We start from the raw sequence: 24,601 nt of genomic DNA on the forward strand, positions 1-24,601 counted from the left end.
GCTAAATAAAAAGGGCACTTTAAAAAAGGTATAAATAGGTAGAAGAGGGAAAAGGGAGCGAGGCAGGATAATTGAAAGAGGGGATCTCCTGTGGAGACTGAGGTATTAGGCGGAGTAGAGAGTTCAGGTGAAGATGTGAAGGTGAGAGAAGAGGATGGGTAGACATTTCCCTGGTGAAGGAGGTAAGGAGTACTATGATGGAATTAGAGGGGACACACTGAGAGGGTCCACAGTTGACAGACTCTCTTCTATTATGTGTTATGTGAGGTAGATTGTAAAGTCAAAGGCTAGCCTTGAAAAATGTGATTTTGTTTTGGAATGGCAACCACGATGAATGCAAAACAGTTACCAGAATGGGATCACCATGTAGCAAATGAGGGTCTGCAAAAAAGGCATATTCCTCAATATTTATATGTGTACTGGTCAATAAACTTAAATATTTTCTCCCCATTGCAGCACAACTAAGGAACGTCAAGAGATACAGAATCCAAATTTTACCACACCTGGTCAAGAATTTCTGTCTAAATCTCATTTGTATGAACATCTGACTTTGGAAAAATCTTCAAGCAGTTTAGCAGTTTCAGGACATCCATTTTATCAAGTTTCTGCTGCAAGAAATGAAAAAATGAGACACTTGATTACTACAGGCAAACCAACCAAAGTCTTTGTTCCACCTTTTAAAACTAAATCACATTTTCACAGAGATGAACAGTGTGTTAGGAATATTAACTTGGAGGAAAACAAACAAAAGCAAAACATTGATGGACATGGCTCTGGTGATAGTAAAAATAAGATTAATGACAATGAGATTCATCAGTTTAACAAAAACAACTCCAATCAAGCAGCAGCTGTAATTTTCACAAAGTGTGAAGAAGAACCTTTAGGTATTGTATGACAATTTGTGTGACGAATTTTTGCCTTTCAGTTAGATATTTCCCTCATTAAATAATGTCCTGATGGTTTTCTCCCTTTGGTGGTGGTAATTTTAAAACTCTTTTTAATGCTTTAGATTTTCTAAATCCAAAGATTAGGTTTAAATTATTCTGATGTTTCTTTCAAAGATAACTTCTTGTGGACTTGTTAAAGAAAATTAGACACACAAGGCCGGGCGCGGTGGCTCACACTTGTAATCCCAGCACTTTGGGAGGCCGAGGCGGGCGGATCACGAGGTCAGGAGATCGAGACCACGGTGAAACCCCGTCTCTACTAAAAATACAAAAAAATTAGCCGGGCGTGGTGGCGGGCGCCTGTAGTCCCAGCTACTCGGAGAGGCTGAGGCAGGAGAAAGGCGTGAACCCGGGAGGCGGAGGTTGCAGTGAGCCGAGATCGCGCCACTGCACTCCAGCCTGGGCGACAGAGCGAGACTCCGTCTCAAAAAAAAAAAAAAAAAAAAAAGAAAATTAGACACACAATCTAGGACTGCTGTTACTGGAGTATATTTTCTATCATGCTACGAATTTTCTTTTAAAAATGTGATACAAATAGGGCCAGGAGCGGTGGCTCATGCCTGTAATCCCAGCACTTTGGGAGACCAAGACGGGCGGATCACCTGAGGTCAGGAGTTCAAGACCAGCCTGGCCAACATGGTGAAACCCTGTCTCTACTAAAAATACAAAAATAAATAAATAAATAAATAGCTGGGCATGGTGGCAGGCACCTGTAATCCCAGCTACTTGGGAGGCTGAGGCAGGAGAATTGTTTGAACCTGGGAGGCAGAGGTTGCAGTGAGCCGAGATCGCGCCACTGCACTCCAGCCTGGGCAACAAGAGCGAAAAACTTTCGTCTCTAAAAGAGACAAAAATAGTAAAGATATTTATATTTATACAGCTTTACAAGTTGAAACATCCTTTCATTTATGAAGAATTAAAAGGGGTACCCTTTTTAGAGAAAAGGAGAGCATGTAAACTTCGAGGAAATTAATATGTATTATTTTATAAAGCAGGGGTTGCGCTTTTTTTTTGAGACAGAGTTTTGCTCTTGTTGCCCAGGCTGGAGTGCAATGGTGCGACCTCAGCTCACCGCAACCTCCTCTCAAGTTCAAGTGATTCTGCTGCCTCAGCCTGCTGAGTAGCTGAGATTACAGGCATGTGCCAACACACCTGGCTACTTTTTTTTTTTTTTTTTTAGTAGAGACGGGGTTTCTCCATGTTGGTCAGGCTGGTCTTGAACTCCCAACCTCAGGTGATCTACCCGTCTCAGCCTCCCAAAGTGCTGGGATTACAGGCGTGAGCCACTGTGCCCGGCCAGGGGTTGTGCTTTTTAAATTTCGATTTTATTTTTGCTAAGTATTTATTCTTTAATAGATGTAATTACAAGTCTTCAGAATGCCAGAGATATACAGGATATGCGAATTAAGAAGAAACAAAGGCAACGCATCTTTCCACAACCAGGCAGTCTGTATCTTGCAAAAACATCCACTCTGCCTCGAATCTCTCTGAAAGCAGCAGTAGGACGCCAAGTTCCCTCTGCGTGTTCTCATAAACAGGTATGTGTTTGTCTACAATACTGATGGCTTTTATGACAGAGTGTAATTTTATTTCATTGACTAGTATCTACAAATGGCTTTGTTTAAAGAATGAACACATTAGTGCAGGAATGGATGAATGAAATCATCATATTTTCTAATTAGCCTACAGTCGCAGCCTCTGGCCCCTTGCTAGGCCTGCCTCATCCTACTAAAGTGATCTGTGCTTCCAAATTACTATTTCTTTTCCCCCTTCAAATCTTTCTTATTTTGTCATTGTAAATGCTCTCAGCTAGGTGTTAAAGTAGTCTTATTGATATTCAATGTGAATAAATGTAAGCCCTGAACCTTCTGTGAGCTATTTATATTTTCAAAAGAGGATTCTCCTTAAGCCAATACTATCTAGGTAGAATTTTAGGCAATGGAGAGGTGAAAATAATATTGATGACATTAATAGCTAACTTTGAGCATTTTCTAGGTGTGAGGTGCTCTTCTAAGCACTTCACATGCATTAGGTATATCTTGCTTAATCCTCACAGTCACCTTGAAAGAAAGGCACTGTTATTTTGTTTCCATTTTGCAAATGAGAGAACCGAAGCATAGGGAGAGTTAAGTAACTGCCCCAAAGTCACTTAACTAGTAAGTGGAAGAGCTGTGATTCCAAAGCAAAGAGTCTGACTCCAGAGTCAAACTCTGAACAAACAAAAAGACACTTTGGGTTAGATATCCTGGGGTGAAAGCAAGCACTTTGAAAGTAAGCCAAGCCTATGTACAAATCTGACCACCTGAGGTCACATTCCCTAAAATACTTACACTTCTCCCTTTCGTTTCCCATCTAAGTTTTTGAACTTAAGAGATTTTGTAAGACATCACATTTTTTTATCCTCACAGTACCTTCCTATGGCAGATGTAGCAGGAGGCGTATAAACGGGGTGGAAAAGGTACAGCAGACTGTGGAATGTATGGATCATTTATATTACATTAAAATTTTTAGTTTCTAGTAAGTAACTTAAATGTTTTTGTAGTAAAGATTCTAGTAGTTAATGAAAATTTTTGGTAAATTCAGTTTTGGTTTGTTATAATTGTTTTTATTGTGTGATACATGTTTACTTTAAATTGTTCTTTTTTGTGTGTGTTTATTTTGTGTAGCTGTATACGTATGGCGTTTCTAAACATTGCGTAAAAATTAACAGCAAAAATGCAGAGTCTTTTCAGTTTCACACTCAAGATTATTTTGGTAAGGAAAGTTTATGGACTGGAAAAGGAATACAGTTGGCTGATGGTGGATGGCTCATACCATCCAATGATGGAAAGGCTGGAAAAGAAGAATTTTATAGGTACTCTATGCAAAAAGATTATGTGTTAACTTTTATGTATTCCCTCATCCCTCTTTCTTCTCTTAACTGTCTCTCGAACTAAAAAGTTGGCTAGAAATCAAATTTTTATGCATTTAATCATTTTAAGTGCATTAAGGTTAAGCATTCTGTAGAAGTCTTTTGAAAAGTGCTGTTTGTCCTGGGGTTTAATGAACTGGATTTTCTTGATTTGGGACATTTTTCTTAGGCATTTATAAATAAAGGCCGATTTATAAAGTTAAATTTGGCCGGGTACAGTGGCTCACGCCTGTAATCCCAACACTTTGGGAGGCCGAGGCGGGTAGATCATCTGAGGTCAGGAGTTCGAGACCAGCCTGGCCAACATGGTGAAACCCCATCTCTACTAAAAGTACAAGAACTATCTGGGCATGGTGGCAGGCACCTGTAATCCCAGCTACTCGGGAGGCTGAGGCAGGAGAATCGCTTGAACCTGGGAGGCAGAGGTTGCAGTGAGCCAAGATCGAGCCACTGCACTCCAGCCTGGGCAATAAGAGTGAGACTCCATCTCAAAAAAAAAAAAAGTTAAATTTGAGGTCCGGGCATGGTGGCTCATGCCTGTAATCCCAGCACTTTGGGAGGCTGAGGTGGGCAGATCTCTTGAGCACAGGAGTTTAAGACCAGCCTGGGCAACATGGTGAAAACCCATCTCTACAAACAAATTAAAAAATTAGCCCAGCCAGGCGCGGTGGCTCACGCCTGTAGTCCCAACACTTCGGGAGGCCAAGATGGGCCGATTACCTGAGGGTCAGGAGTTCGAGACCAGCCTGGCCAACATGGTGAAACCCCCAGCTCTACTAAAAATACAAAAATTAGCCAGGTATGGTGATGCACGCCCGTAATCCCAGCTACTCGGGAGGCTGAGGCAGGAGAATAATTTGAGCCCAGTAGGTGGAGGTTGCAGTGAGCCAAGATCACGCCACTGCACTCCAGCCTGGGCGACAGAGCAAGACCCTGTTTCAAAAAAGGCCAGGTGTGGTGGCTCACACCTATAATCCCAGCACTTTGGGAGGTTGAGGTGGGCAGATCATCTGAGGTCAGGAATTTGAAACCAGCCTGGCCAACATGGCGAAACCCCGTCTCTACTAAAAATACAAAAATTAGCTGGGCATGGTGGCATGCACCTGCAATCCCACTTACTCGGGAGGCCGAGGCAGGAGAATCGTTTGAACCTGGGAGGCGGAGGTTGCAGTGAGCCAAAATCACACCACTGCACTGCAGCCTGGGTGACAGAGTGAGACTCCGTCTCAAGAGGAAAAAAAAAAAAAAGGGAAGTTAAATTCGAAATGGCCTTATGGTAGATTCCTCTCCCGACACACACTTACTTCATGTTTTCTTTCATTATATATTTTAATGGATACAAAATATAAATAAACACTAAAGTTTAAACAAATATTTGAATATCAATAATGCCAAATAACTAGAAAATCTCAGAGCCCTAAAACAGCAACAATTTAGAAACTATATAACCTCTTTTTATTGTCGTTTTTACAGAAACATAATTTAAAGCTTTTTGTTATCAGAGATAAATCCCATCTTTTGCCACTGGCATAATGTAATATATTTCCTCAGCATCCTTATTTTTAAATTTCTGTACATCTTTCCAAAATTTATAGCTTTGGAAAGTGATAAAACTTTTTTTCCTGAATTTTGTTTTAACTTTTAAAAACAGAAATATTGTTCACGTCTTGCATATCTTATATAACAAGCATCTGCTTATAGATTCCAGTAAGAAAAGTCAGTTAAACAGTTGTATTATTTTCTTGTACTAAATAGACTACATAAGGTAGAAGTTAAGAATGATTGCCCTGTAGTCTAAGTGGGAATGTGGAAGCTCTCGTTAGTTTTTTCTGATAATTCAGCAAATCTCTATTGAGCACTTGCTATGTGCCAGGTACTATTCTGGGTACTAGGAATAATAAAGCAAAACAAAAAAGTCCCTGCCCTGATGAGTCATACATTCTAGTGGGTGTGGAAGGCATAGAAACTATTGAAATATAAGTGAATTGTATAGTATGTTAGAAGAAGATACATACTATAAAGATAGATAAAGCTGGAAAAGTGGCAGAGAAAGTTGGGCAAGGAGGTACGATTTTTAATCTAATAAGTAGTTAGGAAGGCTTCACTGAGTCAGCTACATTTGATAAATGACCTAAAGTAAAAGGAGGGAGCATAGGACTATCCTAGCAAAAGACCCCCAGCCTCTAAGAGGGGAGCATGCTTGAAGTATTTGAGGAACAGGAAGTTAGTGCAACTGGAGTAGAGTGGGCAGAAGAGTAGTAGTAGATGAGATACAAAGGGAAGACCTCATAGACCTTCATAAGACCCTTACCTTTTACTCTGCATGATTTTTACTGAATAAACCACTGGAAGGCTTAAAGGGCAACATGATCTGACTTTTTTTGAGACAATCTCACTCTGTTGCTCAGGCTGGAGTGCAGTGGCGCAATCTCGGCTCACTGCAGCCTCCACCTCCCAGGTTCAGGAAGCGATTCTCCTGCCTCAGCCTCCTGAGTAGCTGGGACTACAGGTGTGCACCACCATGCCCAGCTGATTTTTGTATTTTTAGTAGAGATGGGGTTTCACCATGTTGGCCAGGTTGGTCTCAAACTCCTGACCTCAGGATCCACCCTCCTCGGCCTCCCAAAGTGCTGGAATTACAGGTGTGAGCCACTGTGTCCAGCCTGATCTGACTTACTTTTGAAAAAATAATTGGCTGTTGAGGAGAGGGGCAAGGATGGACGCACAGAGACCACTTAAGCTATTGCAGAAATACATGTGAGAGGTGGTTGCTTGGACCAGGGAAGTGGCAGTGGAATTGGTGGAAAGCAGTTGGACTCTGGGGTATTTTGAAAGTGGCACCATTAGGAGTTGCTCAAGGATTAGATATAAAATGTGAGAGAGGAAGAGAATAAGAATGGCTGTAAAGATTTTGGCCTTAGCAGCTGGAAGGATGGAGTTATGTGTAACTACCAGAATTGAGAAGACCAAAGATGGAGGGAAATGGAGAGTTTGGTTTTGGACATTTGAAGCTAGGGATATAATAGTAGACAGCCAAGTGGAGATGTTAGGTAGGCAGTTGGATATGGAAGTCTATACACAGGTAAAGTATAGGCCAAAGAAATCAATTCACAAGTCATCGGCCTATAGATGGACTTGAAGGCCGTGAAAAAGAGTCTGAGAAAGAGCAGCCAGAAAGTTAGGAATAAATGCAGAATGAGGTGTTGCATTCCAAGTGAAGATGGAATTTTAGGGAATAGAATATGACCAGCTGTGGAAGCTGCTTCTAATAGGTAAAGTAAGATGAGAACTGAGATTGGCCGCTGGATTTAGCACTGCAGAAGACATTACTAATGTTACTAAAAATAGCTCAGTAGATTGGTGGAGTGATATCCTGATTAGAATGCAATTAAAGAGCAGTTGAAGAGGAGGAGTTGGAGACACAGAATACAGTCGATTCTTTTGGGAGTTGCCAAAAAGAAGCAGAGAGAGAGACATTGCTTGGAGAGGAAGTAGGATCAAAGAGTCTTAGTTTTGGCTTGTTTTAAGGTAGAAAAAAACCGTTTCTTATGCTGATTCACATCGTTCAGTAGAGAGGGAAAAAATTGATGATGCAGGAAAGAGAGGAGGCATTTCCTGATCATTGGCCTTGTAGGCAGCAAGGGGTAGGAGCTAGTGCACAAATGGTAGAAGAGGGCAAAGTGTAAGGATGCAGATGCTTGGAAGAGGGCAAAGTGTAGGGATATAGATGCTGTGAGTAGATAGATATGAGGGTGGGAGCTTATGGAAGTTCTCTTTTGATTACTTCTGTTGTCTTAGTGCTAAGAGTATGAATGAGAAAGGAGTTAGAGATTTGAGAACAGAGGGGACAAGATCAAGGAGAGCACCAACACTAAGAAAGGCAGTTCTCAGGTGTGATTTCTAAAAACAATCTCTTTCATAAGAAAAATAATCTAAAATATAATTATTTAAAATCAAGGATCACATTTTTCAGGAACAAATATGAGTTGAAATCATTCTGTTGACTGTTAAGTGGAATTTTTTGTTTTGTTTTTATATTTTGAGATAGGGTCTCACTCTGTTGCCCAGGCTGGAGTGCAGTGGCACTATCATGGCTCACTGCAGCCTCAACCTCCTGGGCTCAAGCAATCCTCCCACCACAGCCTCCCAAGTAGCTGGGACCACAGATGTGAGCTACCACTCTTGGCTGATTTTTTTTATTTTTTGTAGAGATGTGGGGATCTCACTATGTTGCCTAGGCTGGTCTCAAACTTCTGGCCTCAAGCAGTCCTCCTGCCTCAAGCTTCCCAAAATGCTGGGAGTATAGGCATGAGCCACTGTGCTCAGCAAGTGAAGTTTTTATCAGTATGATACTTTGATACATGTCAAATAATTTTCTGAAATTATATTGTAGATCATATGAACTCATAAAAACTTACCGAATGATCTTGAACAATGTAGTTTTTGTACAGAGAATAGTCGTAGTTGTTGAATTCAGTATCATCCTATGTGGTTTTTATGATAATACTCCACCTTTATTTGTTCAGGGCTCTGTGTGACACTCCAGGTGTGGATCCAAAGCTTATTTCTAGAATTTGGGTTTATAATCACTATAGATGGATCATATGGAAACTGGCAGCTATGGAATGTGCCTTTCCTAAGGAATTTGCTAATAGATGCCTAAGCCCAGAAAGGGTGCTTCTTCAACTAAAATACAGGCAAGTTTAAAGCATTACATTACGTAATCATATACTGCAGTATTGTTAAGGTTTCTGTGTAGTCTGTGACTTCCATGTCAAAATGTTGCACAAGCCAGTTGTCAGTGACAGTTGCCATCCCACACTGCTGTTCTCTTGTCATCCCTAGCCCCCATTTAAGAGAGATCACACACTCATGCATTGCTTGCTTCCCTCTTTCCCCACCCCCTCCTTAACCTCTTGACATATGAGAAGAATATAAGTTATTAATTTGATCCACTATTTGGGGATTGCTAATAAAGCATTTTTGCATTTTATTTTTTGCTTTTTAAAAAGAATTCATATTTTAACAATATGAAACAATATATTGCTAGCTACAAAATTTTAAATTCTCAATATTTCTTACATAAATTCAGTTTTTATTCTCAGTTATTCAGTGACTTGTTTAAACAGTGGAATTCTAGAGTCACACTTCCTAAAATATGCATTTCTGTTTTCACTTTTAGATATGATATGGAAATTGATAGAAGCAGAAGATCGGCTATAAAAAAGATAATGGAAAGGGATGACACAGCTGCAAAAACACTTGTTCTCTGTGTTTCTGACATAATTTCATTGAGCGCAAATACATCTGAAACTTCTAGCAATAAAACTAGTAGTGCAGATACCCAAAAAGTGGCCATTATTGAACTTACAGATGGGTGGTATGCTGTAAAGGCCCAGTTAGATCCTCCCCTCTTAGCTGTCTTAAAGAATGGCAGACTGACAGTTGGTCAGAAGATTATTCTTCATGGAGCAGAACTGGTGGGCTCTCCTGATGCCTGTACACCTCTTGAAGCCCCAGAATCTCTTATGTTAAAGGTAAATTAATTTGCACTCTTGGTAAAAATCAGTCACTGATTCAGTTAAATTCTAGAAGTTTTACATTTAAATTTTAAATACTAAGGATGCTCAGTTTTTTAAATCTACTGATAATTTTAGTATAAAAAGCATATTCTTCAGACAGTTAAAGTTTTTATGCAGTTTTTGGGAGGGCCAGAGATCTTTCTTGAGCTTAAATAATGCATTTCCAATTAAAAAGCAAAAGTAAATTTGCACCATTTGATTTTGGTATCTGTAGCTTTGCTGCCCTCTTGTTCTCATTGCTTTGCTTTGATCAGGTCCCTTGCTTTGATCAGGTCCCTATTCCACTCTGGATTAGAGAATTATATTTTAGTACTTTTCAAATATGTAATAGATACACTTTTCATCTCTATGTAGATTTTAAACTACATAACAGGACTTTGTCATATTGAATGGTCTGCAGTATTGCTATCTAAAATTACCTATAATATTGTACATTTAGATTCACTTAAGAGGTAACCTTGCAGAGAATTTACTTCTGTGGTATTCTGGATCACTCTAAAGAGAACGTTTTATAAATTAAACATTTTTAAGGTAAAGATATATTATGTTTGGCATTGGTTCCATGTTGGATTGATTGCTTTTTACTGAAAGTATTCCATCAAGCTGAAACCATCTTTTGTTTTATGTTGCTTAGAATATCCAGCTTGCAGTGGCTTTCATTTTCTTGTTTTTTTTTTTATCAAATCAATGCATGTGCATAATTTGGAAACTCAAGTAATGTAAGACATATGACCAAAAAAAAGCAGTTGCTAGCACAGCCCTCGCCATCCTCATTCATGGTCCCAAGAGGCAATCGTTTCCAGTCCCTTTGACTATGTTTTAGCTTGTACTGCTGTCTTCTTTCTCTCTTCAGTTTAGACAGCAACGGTTAACTTCCTGCTATGGAAAATGAGGATTTCATTCTCTTACTCCAACACTGCTACATATTTCTCTACCCTCTTCCCCATCTTCCCTCTACTAATACAGCGTGATTTTTAGTGAAGTCTGTATTCAGTGTATACATTATAATGACTGAAAAATATTTTTTGCAATTTAATACCTAATATACTATGATCACATTTCCTTTCTGTACAGCTTACTGCTTTCCATGACGTTATTAACTGTCCTTTTCATTTCTATTAATTTTCTGTGTCCTTACACAGGAGCTATAAAAATCCTGCCCAATATGTTAAAATTTCTCCATTGGTTCCATTTCTGTTTCTTGGAGAACCCCTGGACTTCTTCATATTCTTACTCCATTCTGAAGTGCTCATTTCTTATGTGTGCCATACAGCTCTCATTCTGTAAATTATTCTTACCTCTTTTCTGTGTTAGAAACCCCATTTCCTGGTTTCCATATCATCTTTCTAGAATTTTTTCCCCCAGTTTTAAGGGCCCACAACTCTCAGAGGCTTGTTGTGAAAAGGAGCATGCAAGCTTTTTGGTATCTTAGGGTAAGGTTGGCTGGATATAGAAATCTAGGTTGAAATAATTTCTTCAGAATTTTTAAGACATTTATTTTATCTTCTTTAGCATAGCTCCTGCTAATTTCAGTGCATTCTTTTTTTTTTTTTTTTTTTTTTGAGACAATGTCTCACTCTGTTACCTAGGCTGGAGTTTTTTATTTTGTACAGACGAGGTCTCCCTATGTTGCCTAGGCTGGTCTTGAACTTCTAGGCTCAAACAGTCCTCATGCCTCAGCCTCCCAGAGTGCTGGGATTACAGGTATGAACCACTGCACCTGGCCTGCGGTGCTGTTTTTATCTTCAGTCATTCATTATGTGCTCTGGTTTTAAGAAGTTAAGATTGTTTTGTCTTTATTTTTATTTATTTATTTATTTATTTTTGAGACAAAGTCTCGCTTTTGTCGCCCAGGCTGGAGTGCAATGGCGTGATCTCGGCTCACTGCAACCTCCGCCTCTCGGGTTCAAGTGATTCTCCTGTCTCAGCCTCCCAAGTAGCTGGGATTACAGGTGCCTTCCACCACACCCAGCCAAATTTTGTATTTTTGGTAGAGATGGGATTTCACCATATTGGCCAGCCTGGTCTCATCCTGACCTCAGGCGATCCACCTGCCTCAGCCTCCCAAAGTGTTGGGATTACAGGCGTGAGCCACCATGCCTGGCCTGTTTTGTCTTTATTTAAATTTGACCGTAATGTACTTTGGTGTCTTTTTTTTTTTTTTTAAAACTTTTTTTTCCTTTAATTCTTGGCCCAGATGCTTACTGGCGCTTACTCTAGAAACACATAGTCCGTCATTGAGTTCTGAAAATTTTCTTTAAGTGGTTCTTTTATAATTTCCCTCCATTTTTTTCTCTAGTTTTTTCTGGAACTCCTGAAGTTTGGACACTAGGCCTCCTATATTGTTCCTCTAATTTTCTTGTCTTTTCTCCTACTTTCTATTTCATTGTCTTTTTTTATTCTAACTTCTGGGATGGTTTTTAATTTTTTCTTCTAATTCTTTTTATTAATATGCCATGTTTTATAGATTTGTCTTTAAATATTTTTACATAGTTTTGTAACAAAATACAAAAAAAGCAATTCCTAAAAATTTAGAAAGTCAAATGAAAGCAAAGAACTTAAGTGTATTTTCAATTAGAGCATAATCATACCAAGAAAGTATTTCAAGTAACTTAAAAGATGTTTTATGTCCATAGTGGTGTATACCCCAAGAACAACAATAGCAACAACAACTATAAAATGAAACAAAATCTTAAGCTATTGTTAGTAATCATATTGTTGGTGGTAGTGTTGGTATTCCTATTCTGAAGTTATAGTGGATGTGAAGTATGTTGTATGTGTATACTCTTTTATGTATATTTGTTGTATGTGAGTAATTATATAATTATAGAGAACAGGGATCTTTTTATCAGAGAAAGGTACAGATGTGAGATTGAAGTAAAAGAAAATTTGTGGTTCTGCATTTGTATTGGAAATATCATTATGAACTCGAGATCTATATTATCTTTAAAAAATACATGCTGGCTGGGCACAGTGGCTGACGCCTGTAATCCCAGCACTTTGAGAGGCCAAGGTGAATGGATCACTTGAGGTCAGGAGTTCAAGACGAGCCTGGCCAACATGGAGAAATCCCGTCTGTACTAAAAATATAAAACTTAGCCAGACATGATGGCATGCTCCTGTAGTCCCAGCTACTGTGGAGGCTGAGGTGGGAGAATCACTTGAACCTGGGATGCAGAGGTGAGCCAAGGTCGCACCACTGCACTCCAGCCTGGGCGACAAAGTGAGACCCTGTTTCAAAGAAAAACAAAACAAAACACATGCTTATTGGTTTCATCTATCAAAAAGAACAACAACAACAAAAAGGAACAATCCAGTAGTACTGCGTATCCCTAGCTCTCAGACTGTTTTCTAAGTACCATTTTCTCTTAAAAGGATGCAAGGTGTCTTGAAGAAATGTCTGATTCCAGATTCAGGGGAGGAAATATATGAATCTGGAAAGTCTTGACATACCAGAAAAAAACTAAGCATCAAACTCTACTAGTGTCATGTCGAAAGGACTTAGGAGTGTGATAGAATAGATTCTTACTGATCAGAGATAAAATAATTTGAGCATCAGAAAGGATAATAACAGGCTGGGCACGGTGGCCCACACCTGTAATCCCAAGATTTTGGGAGGCCGAGGCGGGCAGATCACTTGGGGTCAGGAGTTAGAGACCAGCCTGGCCAACATGGTGAAACCCCATCTTTACTAAAAAATACAAAAATTAGGTAGGCCTGGGGGCAGGTGTCTGTAATCCCAGCTACTTGGGAGGCTGAGGCAGGGAGAATTGCTTGAACCCAGGAAGCGGAGGTTGCAGTGAGCCGAGATTGTGCCACTGCACTCTAGCCTGGGTGACAGAGCGAGACTCCATCTCAAAGAAAAAAAAAAGGATAATAACAGCAAAAAATTGAAATTCATAACAAATGATACCTCTACTCTCATGTTTTAAAAACTAAAGCCCAGGTACAGTGGCTCACGCGTGTAATTGCAGTACTTTGGGAGGCTGAGGCGGGCAGATGGCTTGTACTCAGGAGTATGAGACCGGCCTGGGCAACATGACAAAACCCCATCTCTACAAAAAATACAAAAATTAGCCAGGTGTGCTGGTATGCGCCTGTAGTCCCAGCTACTTGAGAGGCCATGGTGGGAGGATGACCTGAGCCCAGGAGGCAGAGGTTGCAGTGAGTTGAGATCGTGCTACTACACTTCAGCCTGGGTGACAGAGCCAGACCCAGCCTCAGAAAAGCAATAAAAACTAGGTAAAAGGAGAAAAAAAATCAAGCATTTATCTTTCTTCTCTTATATGATCTATATTTTGGGACCCTCAAGTAGATGAGGGGAAGTTTCTGTTTATAAAAATGTTTCAATGAATAAGGAATAATAGAATTAAAATATAACCATTTTGCAACCCTCAGATTAGGTTTGTCTTTTCTTCTAATTCTTTTTTTTTTTTTTTTTTTGAGACGGAGTCTCACACTGTCACCCAGGCTGGAGTGCAGTGGCACGATCTTGGCTCACTGCAACCTCCGCCTCCCGGATTCAAGCAATTCTCCTGCCTCAGCCTCCTAAGTGGCTGGGATTATAGGCACCCACCACCACACCTGGCTAATTTTTTTGTATTTTTAGTAGAGACAGGGCTTCACTATGTTGGCTACGCTGGTGTTGAACTCCTGACCTCGTGATCTGCCCGCCTTGGCCTCCCAAAGTGCTGGGATTACAGGCTTGAGCCACTGTGCCCGGCCCTTTTCTTCTAATTCTTAAGGTGAATTTGTGTCTACTAACATAATTTTCAAGAGACCTTTATTATTCCCTAAATGTTTTTCTTTTTTTGTGACATTCAGTTCTTGTTTCATAGTGTCTTCTCATCTTTCTAAAGCTAATGATTAATGTTTTATTTTCATTTTCATTTTTTCTGCTCCCTGCATTTTTTTTTTTAATGAAAACCTTTCTCTATTTGAGTCTCTCAGGTTAGAGACTTTCCTCAATGGTGATCATTGATCCAGAAGTTGTATGTGAGGTGAGGCTTGTCAGTTCATAGGGTAGTAACATGGTGATTTAGTTTTTAACTAGGAGACCCTCAAATATCAGTGACTGTTCTGAGAGCTGAGCAGAGTAAGGAAATTAATGGGGAGACTCATTGTCAGTGTAAGAATTTTATTTGTTTTGTTTTCTTTTTTTTTTTTTTTTTGAGATGGAGTCTCGCTCTGTCACCCAGGCTAGAGTGCAGTGGTGCGATCTCGGCTCACTGCAACCTCCGCCTCCCAGGTTCAAGGAATTCTCCTGCCTCAGCCTCCCGAGTAGCTGGGAACTACAGGCGCCTGCCACCATGCCCGGCGAATTTTTTATTTTTAGTAGAGATGGGGTTTCACCATCTTGGCCAGGCTGGTCTCGAACTCCTGACCTTGTGATCCACCCGCCTCGGCCTCCCAAAGTGTTGGGATTACAGGCGTGAGCCACAGTGCCTGGCCCAGTTTTGTTTTCAATAATAGCATCTCACCCCCACCCTGGCTGTGTCCGTTCAGTATTCCAGAGTCCACAACATGTATGGTTCAGCCCTCCAGAAAATAAAGTCTCTTGCATGTTTTTTTTTTTATGCTGCAGCAAGAATAGGGTCCTGGGTTCTTTTTTAGTATGAGGGAGGGACAGCCACCGGGCTACTTGGGATAGGAAAGAAAATCTGGTGTTTTGACTACGTTTGTACAAAATGTCAACGATTTCTTCCTATTTTCAGCCCCACCATATGCTCCTGCCTTCACAGGTACCTGTTGCCTCCAATTTCTGAGTGCTTTCCTTTAATTATTTTGTTTCATATTAACTCCTTACAACAAGTTTGGTAGCTGAATAACCTTGGGCAAGTTGTGTCGTTCTCATATACTTTAGTTTTATCGTCATCTATAAAATGGAGATGAGTCTTCGGATTATTGTGAAGATAATTTGTTTGTTTGTTTGTTTGTTTTTTGGAGACGGAGGTGCGCTCTGTCCCCCAGGCTGGAGTGCAGTGGCACAATCTCGGCTCACGGCACCCTCTGCCTCCCGGGTTCAAGCAGTTCTCCTGCCTCAGCCTCCCGAGTAACTGGGATTACAGGCGCCCACCACCTCACCTGGCTACTTTTTTTATTTTTAGTAGAGACAGGGTTTCACCATGTTGGCCAGGGTGGTCTCGAACTCCTGACCTCAGGTGATACACCTGCCTCAGCCTCCCAAAGTGTTGGGATTACAGGCATGAGCCACCTTGCCTGGCCAAAGATTAATCGTTAGTGTACATAAAGCGCTTAACACCATGCCAGGTACCTTAGTAAGTGTTCGATGAATATTTGCTCTTCGTATTAGCCATAATCATTCTCAGGCTGCTTTGTCATTTACTTGTTCCACAAATTCTTAGCTTCCAAAATTTTGGTGATACCTCATTTCCTATTCTCTCTAGTTGCCTTTGTCTATGTAGGTTTTTTGAGGAAGCTTGGGTAAATAAGTGTATTTTAAACTATTATGTTTAAATTGAAGTTCCTTTTATCTGTTTTCTAATAGAAACATTTAAATAGCATTAAGAACTTGTAGCAGTATAAACAATACATTTGAGAAGTACTATATTTTGAAAATATTTTCACTTTTATACAGTTTTTTACTTATTTACTGCCTTACTAATCTTCCTAAGACTTTTTAAAGGGAATATTTTTAAGGCTGTTCTAGAAGAATGAAAACTCTTATGATATCTGTAATAGAATTGAACACGTATTTAACTACTAAATCAATACATGTATTAATTTGTCCAGATTTCTGCGAACAGTACTCGGCCTGCCCGCTGGTATACCAAACTTGGATTCTTTCCCGACCCTAGACCTTTTCCTCTGCCCTTGTCATCACTTTTCAGTGATGGAGGAAATGTTGGTTGTGTTGATGTAATTATTCAAAGAGCATACCCTACACAGGTATGATATATTCTTGCAACTTACCATATATTTCTTTCTTTTGATACAATTAATTTGTTTGTTTCTTTGTTTGAGATGGAGTTTCGGTCTCTTGCCCAGGCTGGAGTGCAACGGCGTGATCTTGGTTCACCGCAACCTCTACCTCCTGGGTTCAAATGATTCTCCTGCCTCAGCCTCTCAAGTAGCTGAGATTACAGGCACGCACCACCACACCCGGCTAATTTTATATTTTTGGTAGAGAAGGGGTTTCACCATGTTGGTCAGGCTGATCTCGAACTCCTGACCTCAGGTGATCCACTAACCTCAGCGTCCCAAAGTTCTGGGATTACAGGTGTGAGCCACTGTGCCTGGCCTGATACAATTAACTTGAATGTTATATATATGACTTTTTTGGTGTGTGTAACACATTATTACAGTGGATGGAGAAGACATCATCTGGATTATACATATTTCGCAATGAAAGAGAGGAAGAAAAGGAAGCAGCAAAATATGTGGAGGCCCAACAAAAGAGACTAGAAGCCTTATTCACTAAAATTCAGGAGGAATTTGAAGAACATGAAGGTAAAATGAGTTACATGGTACACATTTTTATTTCTAATATGAGAACAGTTTTAGAGACTTTCAATTTAACATTTTTAATGAGTAAGTTTTTATTTTGAGTAGTAAATTGACTTTATTTTTTAGTATCTAAAGTATTCTTTTTTGATATTAGAGTATTCTTTTTTGGTATTAGACAAAGAATAGCAACAAGGGACAGAAATATCAGATTATTTTTCCCTAAGCCATTTGTAATATTTTTCGTGAATTCTTACCTATATTATGTGACTTTGGCATTTTTGTCATTGTAGTTATTAGCTTTCATGTGTTATTATGCCTAGAACTAGGACCTATTGTGGTGTCATTTTAATATTAAAAATCATGGTGTTTTTATGTTTATATGACATAAATTTTATTTTTTCGTATCTCCCTTTTGTTGTTACTGAAGATTTTATGTTTTTCTGCATTTCCTCATGATTTATATAGATGTAACATGTTCTATAGGACATGTAACTTACATGTCCTATAGAACTATAAGGTACATGTCCTATAGAACTTATAGTTCTATAGTTATCTGCAGAAATATTGCTCCGTAAATTTTATTTGCTTGAAATTATCACTAGATCATACTATTTTCATAAATAAGTGAATATGAAATCATTCACAGGCATACCTCAGAGATACTGTGGATTTGATTCTAGACCACCGCAATAAAACAAATATTACAGTAGAGCATATCACATGAATATTTTGGTTTCCCAGAGCATACAGAAGTAATGTTTACACTATAGCGTAATCTCTTAAATGTGTAGTAGCATTGTGTCTAAAAAAAAATGCCCATACCTTAATACACTTTATTGCTAAAAATGCTAACGATCATCTGAGCCTGCAGTGAGTTGTCGTATTTTTGCTGGTGGAGGATCTTCCCTCCATGTTGATGCCTGCTGAATGATCAGAGTGGGAGCTGCTGAAAGGTGGGGCAGTTGTGGCAATTTCTTAAAATAAGACAATGGCATTTGCAACATTGATGGGCTTTTCCTTTCATGGAAGATTTCTCTGTAGCATGCAATGTTGTTTGATAGCATTTTATCCATGGTAGAACTGCTTTCATAATTGGAGTCAATTCTGTCAAACTCTGCTTTATCAGAATATTATGTAATATTCTAAATCCTTTGTTGTCATTTCAACAATATTCACAGCACGTTCACCAGGACTAGATTCCTTCTCAAGAAACTACTTTCTTTGCTTATCCATAAGAAGCAGCTCTGTATTAATCTGTTCTCACACTGCTATAAAGAATACCTGAGACTGGGTAATATCTAAAGGAAAGAAGCTTAATTGACTCACAGTTCCACATGGCTGAGGAGGCCTCAGGAAACTTATAATCATGGCAGAAGGCAAAGGAGAAGCAAGTACCTTTTTCATAAGGTGGCAGAAGAGAGAGTGCAGGGGAAACTGCCACTTTTAAGCCATCAGATCTCATAAGAACTCCCTCACTAGCACAAGAATAGCATAGGGGAAACCAGCCCCATGATCCAATCACCTCCCACCAGGTCTCTCCCTCAACACGTGGGGATTGCAATTTGAGATGAGATTTGGGTAGGGACACAGAGCCAAACCATATCATTCTGCCCTGGACCCTGCCAAATCTCATGTCCTTTTCACATTTCAAAACGAATCATGCCTTCCTAACAGTCCCCGAAAGTCTTAACTAATTCCAGCATTAACTCAAAAGTTCAAGTCCAAAGTCTTCATCTGAGACAAGACAAATCTCTTCCGCCTATGAGCCTGTAAAATCAAAAGCAAATTCGTTACTTCCAAGATACAATGGGGGTACAGGCATTGGGTAAATGTTCCCATCTCAAGTGGGAGAAATTGGCCAAAACAAAGGGGCCACAGTCCCCATGCCAGTCTGAAACCTAGCCAGGCAATCATTGAATCTTTTTGTTTTTTGAGACAGGGTCTTTCTCTGTTGTCCAGGCTAGAGTGCAGTGGAGAGATATTGGCTCACTGCAACCTCTGCCTCCTGTTTCAAGCAAGTCTCATGCCTCAGCCTCCCAAGTAGCTGGGATTACAGGTGTGCACCACCATGCCTAGCTAATTTTTGTATTTTTAGTAGAGATGGGGTTTCGCCATGTTGGCCAGGCTGGTCTTAAACTCCTAGCCTCGCTGGGTGTGGTATCTCGTGCCTGTAATCCCAGCACTTTGGGAGGCTGAAGTGGGCAGATCACAAGGTCAGGAGTTCAAGACCAGCCTGGCCAACATTGTGAAACCCTGTTTCTACAAAAAATACAAAAATTAGCTGGGCGTGGTGGCACACATCTGTAATCCCAGCTACTCCAGAGGCTGAGGCAGGAGAATTGCTTGAACCCAGGGGGCAGAGAGTGTAGTGAGCCGGAATCACACCACTGCACTCTAGCCTGGGCAACAAAGCAAGACTGTCTCAAAAAAATTAATAAAAAATAGTAAATAAAAAAAATAACTCCTAGCCTCAAGTGAGCCACCGCACCCAGGCCAGTCATTAAAGCTCTAAAATCTCCTTTGACTCCATGTCTCACATCCAGGGCATGATGATATAAGGGGTGGGCTCCCACGGCCTTGGGCAGCTCTGCCCCTTTGGCTCTTCAGGCTACAGCCCCTGCAGCTGCTTTCATGGGCTGCCGTTGAGTGACAGCTGCACAGTGCAGGCTGTCAGTGGGGGATGATGGCCCTCTTCTCACAGCTCCACTAGGCAGTTCCCCAGTGAGGACTGTGGGAGGTGGCTCCAACCCCATACTTCTCTCCTGGTTTCCCTCCCATACTGCACTAACAGAGGTTCTCTATGAGGGCTCTGCCCCTGCAGCAGACTTCTGTGTGGACATCCTGGCACTTCCATACATCCTCTGAAATCTAGGCAGAGGCTCCCGCAGCTCAACTCTTGTCTTCTGCATACCCGCAGGCCCAACACCACATAGAGGCCACCAAGGCTTAGGGCTTGCACCCTCTCAAGCAATGGCCTGATCTGTACCTTGGCCCTTTTTATCAATGGCTGGAGCTGGAGCAAGTGGGACACAGGTTGCCATGTCCCATGGCTGCACAGAGCCGTGGGGCCTTGGGCCCAGCCCACAAAACCATTTTTCCCTCCTAGGCCTCAAGGCCTGTGATAGAAGGGTCTGCTGCGAAGATCTTTGACATGACTTGGAGACACTGTCTCCATTGCCTTGGCTATTAACGTTTGTCTCCTTGTTACTTATGCAAACTTCTGCAGCTGGCTTGAATTCTTTCCCAAGAAATGGATTTTTCTTTTCTACTTCATGGTTAGGCTGCAGATTTTCCAAACTTTTATGCTCTGCTTCCCTTTTAAATATAAGTTCCAATTTCAAACCATCTCTTTGTGAACACGTATGACTGTGTGTTTCTAGAAAAAGCCACATCACACCTTGAACACTTTGCTGCTTAGAAATTTCTTCCACAGGATACCCTAAATCATCTCTCTGAAGTTCAACATTCCACGGATCTCTAGCGCAGGGGCAAAATGCCACTAGTCTCTTTGCTCTAAAGCATAGCAAGAGTGACCTTTGCTCCAGTTCCCAATAAGATCCTCATCTCCATCTGAGACCACCTCAGGCTGGACTTCATTGTCCATATCACTGTCAGAATTTTGGTCAAAACCATTCAACAAGTCTCTAGGGAGTTCCAGACTTTCCCACATCTTCCTGTCTTCGTCTGTGCCCTCTAAACTGTCCCATCTCTGCCTGTTATCTAGTTCCAAAGTCACTTCCACATTTTCAGGTTATCATTATAGCAGTCCCCCACTCCTGGTAGCAATTCTCTGTATTAGTTCATCCTCATACTGCTATAAAAAATACCTGAGACTGGGTAATTTGTAAAGGAAAAAGGTTTAATTGATTCACAGTTCCACATGGCTGGGGAGGCCTCAGGAAACTTATAGTCATAGTGGAAGATGAAGGAGAAGCAAGTACCTTCAAGTACCTTCTTCACAAGGTGGCAGGAAAGAGAGTACAGGGAGAACTCCCACTTTTAAGCCATAAGATCTCGTGAGAACTCCCTCACTATCATGGAACAGCATGGGAGAAACTGCCCCCGTGATCCAGTCACCTCCCAACAGGTCCATCCCTCAACATGTGAGGATTACCATTCAGGATGAGATTTGGGTGAGGACATAGAGCCAAATTGTATGAAGCTCCTCATCATTTAAGTTTTATTGTGACATTGCAGGAAGCTCCTCATCATTTAAGTTTTATTGTGACATTGCAGTAATTCAGTCACATCTTCAGGCTTTACTTCTAATTCTAGTTCTCTTGCTATTTCCACCACATATGCAGTTACTTCCTCCACTGAAGTCTTGAACCCCCCCAAAGTCATCCATGAGGGTTGGAATCAACTTCTGGTAAACTTGTTAATGTTGATATTTTGACTTCCCATGAAACACTCATGTTCTTAATGGTATTTAGAATGGTGAATCCTTTCTGGAAGGTTTTCAATTCACTTTACCCATGTCTATCAGAGAAATCACTATGGCAGCTATTCTTTATAAGACATGTTTCTTTTTTTTTTTTTTTTTTTTTTTGAGATGGAGTTTCGCTCTTGTTGCCCAGGCTGGAGTGCAATGGTGCCATCTCGGCTCACAGCAACCTCTGCCTCCCAGGTTCAAGCGATTCTCCTGCCTCAGCCTCTGGAGTAGCTAGGATTACAGGCATGCGCCACCACACCTGGCTAATTTTGTATTTTTAGTAGAGACGAAGTTTCATCATGTTGGACAGGCTGGTCACGAACTCCGGACCTCAGGTGATCCACCCGCCTCGGTCTCCCAAAGTGCTGGGATTACAGGCGTAAGCCACCGCGCCCGGCAAGACACGTTTCTTAAATAATAAGACTTGAAAGTTGAAATGACTCCATGATCCATGGGCCACAAAATGGATATTGTGTTAGGAGTCATGAAAATAACATTAATCACTCTATACATCTCTGTCAGAGCTCTGTGACAGAGACATGAAGTGAGCACACACTGTTGCAAAAATGGCACCAGTAGGCTTGCTCAACTTAGTTTCCACAAACCTTCAATTTGTGTTTTTAAAAAAATGCAGTATCTGTGAAACTCAATGAAGTGAAATACATTAAAACAAATATACCTATGCTTAACTCACATATTACTGTAATTAAACTCTGTATGACTTTTTTTTTTTAACCATGAGTACACTAGTTTCAAAATTTCCTAGAAAACTTATAGCAGGCCAGGTGTCATGGATCACATCTGTAATCCCAACAGTTTGGGAGTCCAAGGTGGTGGATCACTTGAGGTCAGGAGTTTGAGACCAGCTTGGCCAATATGGTGAAACTCCGTCTCTACCAAAAATGCAAAAATTAGTCGGGCATGTTGGATATGCCTCTAATCCCAGCTACTCGGGAGGCTGAGGCAGGAGAACCACTTGAACCCAGCAGACAGAGGTTGCAATGAGCCGAGATCACACCACTGCACTCCCAGCTTGGGTGACAGAGTGAGACCCTGGCTCAAAAAAAAAAAAAAAAAAAACTTTTAGCAGATATATAGTTTCTTATTTTTAAATCTCCCTTCTTTGGGTGTTTTATGCTTGGTTCTTTAGTTTTGGTTGCTTTTAAATTTACAGTTTAGTGAATTAATAATCCTTTTTTTTCTTAGAAAACACAACAAAACCATATTTACCATCACGTGCACTAACAAGACAGCAAGTTCGTGCTCTGCAAGATGGTGCAGAGCTTTACGAAGCAGTGAAGAATGCAGCAGACCCAGCTTACCTTGAGGTGAGAGAGTAAGAGGACATATAATGAGGCTTGATGATTATTCAAGGTGAGAAGCTGTTTTAGACTCTCCAGCCATCACAGGAAGGAGTATGTTGAAATGCTGCATTTCTCAAAAGGGATGTGTACATTTCTGGGATTTTCAGTGATGTACCAAACGAGTGTGGTGGTGTGTTTTCAACTATATACCAAGTAGAGGATGGGAGGGTTCTAGAATTTTAGGTATTAATTAAATTTGGTTTAAAATGCAGGCAAAACTTGTTTTATTTTTGTCCCCTCTGTACTCTGAAGCAAAAAAACTTTTTTATTTTTAAGATAAAACAAATATCTTCAAAGTAATGGCTTAGTTTCCATGTTCTTAGCTGCTTCTCAAGTCCTACTTGGAGTGTACTTGATAATCCTCTACCCTAAGGGTACTTGGGTAGAAATGTTTCAGAAGCACTAAACTGTTAGAAGTAGCATAGGCTTTAGAATCGTGGCACTCTCATTTTATTAGCAAAGTAAATGAGAATAAAATGGCTGGCCAGGCGCGGTGGCTCACACCTGTAATCCCAGCACTTTGGGAGACCGAGGCGGAAGGATCACCTGAGGTCGGGAGTTCGTGACCAGCCTGGCCAACATGGTGAAACCCCGTCTCCACTAAAAATACAAAATTAGCCAGGCGTGGTGCACGTGCCTGTAATCCCAGCTGCTCGGGAGGCTGAGGCAGGAGAATTGTTTGAATCCAGGAGGCGGAGGTTGCAGTGAGCCAAGGTCATGCCATTGCACTCCAGTCTGGGCAACAAGAGCAAAACTCTGTCTCAAAAAAAAAAAAAACTATTAAATGGGCATAAAATGTTGTTTTAGGATCAAATAAATAATCTATATAAAAATTCCATATAAATGTTAGTTACTATTATTAGAACATAATTTTATATATTAAGCTACCTCCTAAATTTTTAGACAGGTAGATATCTAAAAAAAATTCAAATTCTAAGATTAGTTTGTTAGGGAGGAAGGAGCAAATATTTTACCAAAACTACTGGTTTTTAATTGATTAATTTCATTTACTTGATGACTTAACAAATCTTGTGAATATAGCCTTAAATTTCTTAAATAGTGGGACTACAAAATAAACAATATTTCATCAGTAATATAGGCAGTGCTGTACTAAGTAGAATTCCCTCCTCTTCTGAAATGTTACGATTTGGGTTCTCCCTGTGAGAAGTGAGTCCAGTTTTAAAACCTGTGAGTATACTTACTGCAGGTCTGAAAATGAAGGCTTTATGATTCTTTCTCGAAAAATTATTTGCCTCTATCTTTTATAATATTATTTGTTGAAGCTTGTGCATTCTATGAATCATCATGAAGATAGCTTTAATTTCATCCACAAAATTTAACAATATTTTTTTGTCTGGACATAAGGAGGCAGAATAAGAGTTGGAGTAGGGCCTTGCCCAGCCACTCTGTAACTGGACAAGTGATGTATTTATTTCTTAGGACCTCATTTCCACCTTCTATCAAGGGAAAACCTAAGAGTAGGTTATCTTTAGGGTTCTAAGTGCCTATGAGTCTATGAGATTTGACTTTATTAAAGTTATCTTTGTAATTCTTTGAGGAGAACATAGGCATCCATTTTTAAAACAGTCCTGTTAGAATTTGTTTGCAGTAACAATGTTGAATGTTGGCCTTTTGAAATCAGGTTTTACAACAAAATTGTTTAAACACTGCCTGCATATTTAGAATCTCTATACCTCTATAAGATACAGAGATTGGATAGTCTCCCTTTTCAGTATAGATAGTCTCCCTTCCCAGTATAGATTAGGATATTAAGATGTATAATATCCTAAAGTGTAGCAGCAGTGTGGTATGTTACATGTCTAAATTCCATTTCCTATTTTATTTGTTTATTGATTTATCTGTTTATTTTTGTTACACTAGGTAAGATTCCCAAGAGG

The 24,601-nt window shown here is 40.3% G+C and overlaps 1 protein-coding gene across 8 annotated transcripts in view; it reads left to right on the forward strand.

Annotated features, from left to right (window-relative positions):
- The window catches only part of BRCA2 (BRCA2 DNA repair associated), an 85,387-nt gene that overhangs the window by 38,945 nt on the left and 21,841 nt on the right, over window positions 1-24,601 (forward strand). For 4 of the 8 annotated variants that reach the window (XM_055244877.2, XM_055244878.2, XM_055244879.2 and 1 more), the window contains 8 exons: window positions 457-884; window positions 2,304-2,485; window positions 3,614-3,801; window positions 8,385-8,555; window positions 9,041-9,395; window positions 16,194-16,349; window positions 16,766-16,910; window positions 22,546-22,667. In XM_055244877.2, coding sequence (XP_055100852.1) covers window positions 457-884; window positions 2,304-2,485; window positions 3,614-3,801; window positions 8,385-8,555; window positions 9,041-9,395; window positions 16,194-16,349; window positions 16,766-16,910; window positions 22,546-22,667 — 1,747 coding nt within the window. Of the gene's footprint in view, window positions 1-456; window positions 885-2,303; window positions 2,486-3,613; window positions 3,802-8,384; window positions 8,556-9,040; window positions 9,396-16,193; window positions 16,350-16,424; window positions 16,721-16,765; window positions 16,911-21,211; window positions 21,277-22,545; window positions 22,714-24,601 lie in introns of those variants that run through there. The other 4 variants (XR_010116096.1, XM_063619273.1, XM_055244880.2 and 1 more) reach the window with 4 other exon arrangements.

The sequence above is a fragment of the Symphalangus syndactylus genome, chromosome 15 (assembly GCF_028878055.3).
Source record: "Symphalangus syndactylus isolate Jambi chromosome 15, NHGRI_mSymSyn1-v2.1_pri, whole genome shotgun sequence".
Lineage (NCBI taxonomy): Eukaryota > Metazoa > Chordata > Mammalia > Primates > Hylobatidae > Symphalangus > Symphalangus syndactylus.